The 5,241-nt window shown below is 34.3% G+C and overlaps 1 protein-coding gene across 1 annotated transcript; it reads right to left on the minus strand.

Moving 5' to 3' along the window:
• Positions 1 to 233: 233 nt before the first annotated feature.
• LOC130445427 (collagen alpha-2(I) chain-like) lies at positions 234 to 907 on the minus strand. The gene is made up of 2 exons (XM_056781034.1): positions 884 to 907; positions 234 to 615 (listed from the first exon to the last, which is right to left on the minus strand). Exons 1-2 carry the CDS (start codon positions 893 to 895, stop codon positions 235 to 237), a joined length of 393 nt encoding a protein of 130 aa, XP_056637012.1. The 5' UTR covers positions 896 to 907; the 3' UTR covers position 234.
• Positions 908 to 5,241: the final 4,334 nt, after the last annotated feature.

A 5,241-nucleotide genomic window follows, 5' to 3' on the forward strand; every position in this document is an offset into this window, starting at 1 on the left:
CAAATCTCAAGGAATAATTCCTATGCCATATTCTGAGCAAACAATTTTTCCTTGAAATATATTTTCTTATCGTTTCCCATTCGATTAACTGAACTTCCTCAAACCCTTATTGTACAGGCTAAATTAGAACATCACAATAAATATGTATGTACAACGTTTATTTTTTATAAAAAAAGATACATCAGTTCAGTTGGAAAAAACAAGTCATTTTCTAAAAAAAAACAGTCCGGTTATTTAACCATGGAGGCCCCAATGACCAGCACCGGCTCCCAAACCATGTCCCCATCCGCCGAGTCCCCAACCAGCACCAGCATGTCCTAATCCCAAAGCCAATGGTGCAGCCCAAGCAGCTCCATGTCCATTAGGTCCAGTTGGTCCTACTGCACCATGTCCGTTAACTACACCGGCGGGTCCAACGGCACCAGCACCAGTTACAACTCCGGATGGTCCAGCGGCACCTGCTCCAGTGACAACTCCAGATGGTCCGACTGGACTAAGGGCATGGGGGTGGACGAAAGCACCGTGTCCATATCCATATCCAAGTCCAAGACCAAGACCGAGTCCGTGGACAGAGGCAGATGCGGTTGCTGCGAATGCAACGATAGCGAGAACGATCTGAAATGTAATATTAAAACTAATTTAGTGGTGGATTCTAGAATAGTAATTATTTTTTGTTCACTGTCTGAGTAGATTCTGAGCAACACACTTTTTATTGCCATATCAATTCATAACATAGTTTCAAGTTTCTTCTTGTAATTAAAATTCATTTCACACAAAACATACGAAATAATAGTGGGGTAAAGAATTTTGGAAGACAATAAATTTACTTTTATTTTGTTTAAAATATTTTTATGATATAATAATATTCTGTGTATATTCTTACCAAGGAGTTCATGTTGAGAGTTTGCTCAAGTCACGGAAGCTAACTGATACAATTACCCTTTTACCCTCGGTTTATATACAAAATGCAAGTGTCTGCGAATAACCTTCGGTCATTTTACAATAGTACCAATCTCGGTAAGTTTTTTCTTTCAAATAGGCAATGATCGTGTTCGCCAGATATGAAAGGTTAAAGTAATGTAAGTATGAAATAAATGTACTTTCAAATAGCCGTTTATTTATTAACAGACAATTGACATAAATACCTCTGAAGACGTTTCATTATTGGAATTGATTGACAACATTTTCAAAAGGTTTGCACCCTATAGTTTTTTCATAAACTCTTTATACTGAAATTTGGTTATACAAAAAAATAAAATTACTATTGATTAATCACATTTGAATATACCTACAATTGGATGTAATCAACCCTTTTACTGCGGTTGACTCAAATGTCCCTTGTAGTTTTCATACAAAAGTTGTAAGTATATCTCTTCATTGTTATAGGCGTAAGCTTGTTATAATCCTTGCCTTTTTCAAAACAATTTTTTCAACACGATTATATTAGCCTAACCTGTATGTGGACTCTCCTTTGGATTAAGAACAAGTGACTTATTTAATAGAAATTTCGTTCGACAGGGAATTCGAACCTCCGATCTGCGTGTTGGAAATCAAGCGCTTCGACAACCTTACCAACTACACCCTTATGACTCGATACAAGTTTCGACGAGATGTAGTTATATAAGCAGCGAAGTCATTATACGAGGGTGGTATCACTTAAGTGATGTAGTCTAAAAAACCCAAAGAGCATGCTTTCATCTGATTATTTTTTTGAGCTTATTTTGAAAATTACTTTCAACTTTTTAGTTTGATGTGCTTGAAAAGCGTACTTTCTAGTTTTTTTTTAAACTATATCTATTAGTATGGTTCATCTATTTTCACTTGAATGCCTGCAAAAAGTATCAAACAGTCTCTTTGACAAAACTGAACACCTAGACAACTTTCAAAAAAGCTTTCTTGAATTATGGATAATATATGCACCAACTAGTTGAAAACACGGTTCAATAATGAGACTATAAACCAGTTAATAATGTTTGAAACAGTGTTGTCAGATTTTTTTGATAGAAAATTCGTAATGAATTCTGAACGATGCATAATAATTAACATTGATTTTAGTGAGCCGCAGTTTTTGTAAGAAAATTACACATTGAGGATTTTTTTGGTGGTTAACTCTATCATTTATCGTTTTGGAATTATAAATGAGAAACTGAGGTAATCTCCACTTTTCTAGTTATTCGTGAAAGAAAATTCTTTTTCTCTAAATAAGACAATTTTCAGGGAAAAAGAAATAACCGAAGTCATAAAAATGAAAGTATATAGCTACGTAAATATATGCAAGTTAAACCTGGGCAATGAACAAAAATAGTAGAATAGTAGCAGCAAAGATAAAAAAACTATAGAAAATAGGAAAAATGAGGATGGGTGAGAGTAAATTATGGAAAATCTTAAGCAGGGACCAATAGGAAACAAAACAGGAAAAAAATGTTTAAACTAATACGAACACATAAAGAGAAAAACATCATAAAACTTACCAAGAGAAGTGATAAGCAGAAAGACATAAAAAGAGAAGAAAAAGAAAACCTAGAAAATTTGAAAGAGGTCTGAAAGAGTCAAAAAATAGATGAAAAAAGATTAAAAACTATAATCCCTATACTCTGACGCTATAAAGGACATAAAGAGGTCTGGAGTTAAAGAAGAGAAATAATTTTTTCGGTGGGAGAAATACATTTCTATATTCCTTCCACCACTATTGAGTCGCCATCGCTGTTTAATTTTGCGTAGTTCTAGGAGCCAATTCATATAGACAGTCTTAGTTTTGAGATTTGACGTTCAGCGTTAATTAAAAGGAGCAAACTTTGTCGGATAGTGTAGACGAAGTTGAGATCTTGTGATATGAAAGATGCAAATAGTGTAAGGTGATCATATAAGGAAAATTATTTGTGCCTCCCATCATCCAATTTCCTCAGAATTTATCAATATACACTGCTGGTCAAAAGTTTTTTATCCATTTGGTTCCATTCGTTGTTCAGGATACTCCAAAGATGTCAGCCGGAAGTAGGAAAATGCTTTCTGACTTCCCTTTTATCCCTCTACAACTCAATTAGGTTGAGGCTGGACCAAATTAATACTTCCAGCGTATTCTTCCTTTCCAATTCTTTCAAATACTCTTTACACAGCTTGGGTTCGTTGGCATGCTGGAAGAAAAATTTTTTGCCGATCAGGTGCTGGCTACTATGTTTCCCTTGAATATTTTTTATAATTTTCTCCAAAGTCCCTCAAAATTTTACCAGGTTTCCAGTAGCTTTTTCTTCAAACCATCACCGAGCCTCTCTTAGACCAAAAAACCTCAAACTTTGACTCATCACTCCATAAAACTCTCTCCCTCACTTTATGCGTCAAATTGTCAAAGTTTCATGCTCTTTAGCCCACTTCAACCTCTTAATTTTCTTTTGAAGTCTTATTCTTCCTTTCCAATTCTTTCAAATACTTTTTGCACAGCTTGGGTACGTTGGCATGCAGGAAGAAAAATTTTTTGCCGATCAGGTGCTGGCTAGAACTTACTATGTTTCCCTTAAATATTTTTTATAACTTTCTCCAAAGTTGTTCTTTCGTCTCACTGGGCTAGCTGGGATTTAACTACAGTCATAAACACCGAAGAAACAATCCACAGCTAAAGAATAATAAACAAATCAGCCAGTATTTGCAGGTTTTGACTTGTCGTACTCTCAGACAAAATATAAACATGCACTTGTAGAAAGAAACAAATAATTGATTTGTAAGACAACGCTTCGACCTTCGCTTGACAATATGGAAGAGAAATTTGTGGGAGTGTATTATTATGAATATTATAATAAATATTTGAAATTAGACTAGCCGATTTTTCATACACAGATTGGGGTATTTTTAATCTTCAGCAGTAATCGCATATCGTTTCAAACGCAAATACGGTTTTAACTCTTCTTTTTGTCATTGATGGAATAGCATTTCACTCTAATATCTGATAAACCTCATGAACAAGCTTCAGGACCGGAAACTCAGTCAGCTAGTCCAGGAGCTAGTTGGCGCTATACATAGTCATAGAGCCAAAAAAATGTCATAATTAAAAGCAGAAACGCAGATTCTCGTTAATTCATGTAATTTCAAGAGTTTATGAGTTCCTAGCACATGAACAATATGCTCAGTTAAACAGCACTCGACAATTATTATGTTGTCGTCCCGATGTTATACCATGAATCTGAGAGAACCATATAGGTCTAGAAAATTGTGATGATTCAATTGTTTCTATTATTTTATTGAGTGTAATTCAGGTCTCAGCTTCTAGAAGTTAGAACAAGTAATTAGAGCAGAAGTCGCTTGTTTTATTTTCACTAACAACTTCGTATTGAAGTTCCAAAGTTATTTTCCAAATTTTAACAAATCTGTCATTAGCTGTCGATTCTGATTGTCAGCACTTTAGGTTCTGGATCTATACAGATGGGAACCAATAGCAGAAAACCGTTCACTGGCATATTGCACAAATAGGAAGTAACATTTTACACTCATGAAACTCTCTTTTCTGGATTTCTTTTGATGTTTCAGAAAATAAGCACGTTGTTATAATGAAAGTTTGTTTCTTCAAAAAGAATTTTAAAATAAGAGATTTGAGGTTCCTCACCAAGTCTTGGTACTTACGATGTAGAAATAAATTCATATTTGAAATTATTTATTTAGCATTCGACAAACAAGTAAGATTTGTGACTGGGTTATTCCAATAATATAACTGAAAATATATGATTTAGCATTTGCTTTTCAGCAGTTAACAAATGTATTATCGTTATGATATTGTTTCATGTGGATTTAAAGGTGAATTTCAGAAGAATTTTTTATGGTAAAGGAATCATTAAAGCAAAATTTCCGAAAGTCGATTTGTTAGTTCATTCTACGGAACCCATTTTCAATTGGCAAGTGATTGTGCATTTTTTTGCATTGTAAGCGCTTAACTAAATCTGAACGTGGAGTATGTAGGTAAAGTCCGTGCTCCTAAGTAGATAGCCGTGTGCAATTGGAAAAACATTTTTAATATAAGTCCATCAGTTCCAGATGAATATTTATTTTTGATGTCATTAATTGTATCTACTGCAAAGCTGTGCAAAAACCACGGGCATCAAGGAGAAATTGTGAAGTTAGCATTACCACCAGGTAGACATTTCTCAGATAATTTTCAATGGACTATGTTTCTTTAGAAACATTACGAGCATTGGCAGCTTTTACTATCTTATGATAAATTTTTCTGTATAGTTTCACGTAATTTTTCAAGAAGAC

The sequence above is a fragment of the Diorhabda sublineata genome, chromosome 6 (genome assembly GCF_026230105.1).
Source record: "Diorhabda sublineata isolate icDioSubl1.1 chromosome 6, icDioSubl1.1, whole genome shotgun sequence".
NCBI lineage: Eukaryota > Metazoa > Arthropoda > Insecta > Coleoptera > Chrysomelidae > Diorhabda > Diorhabda sublineata.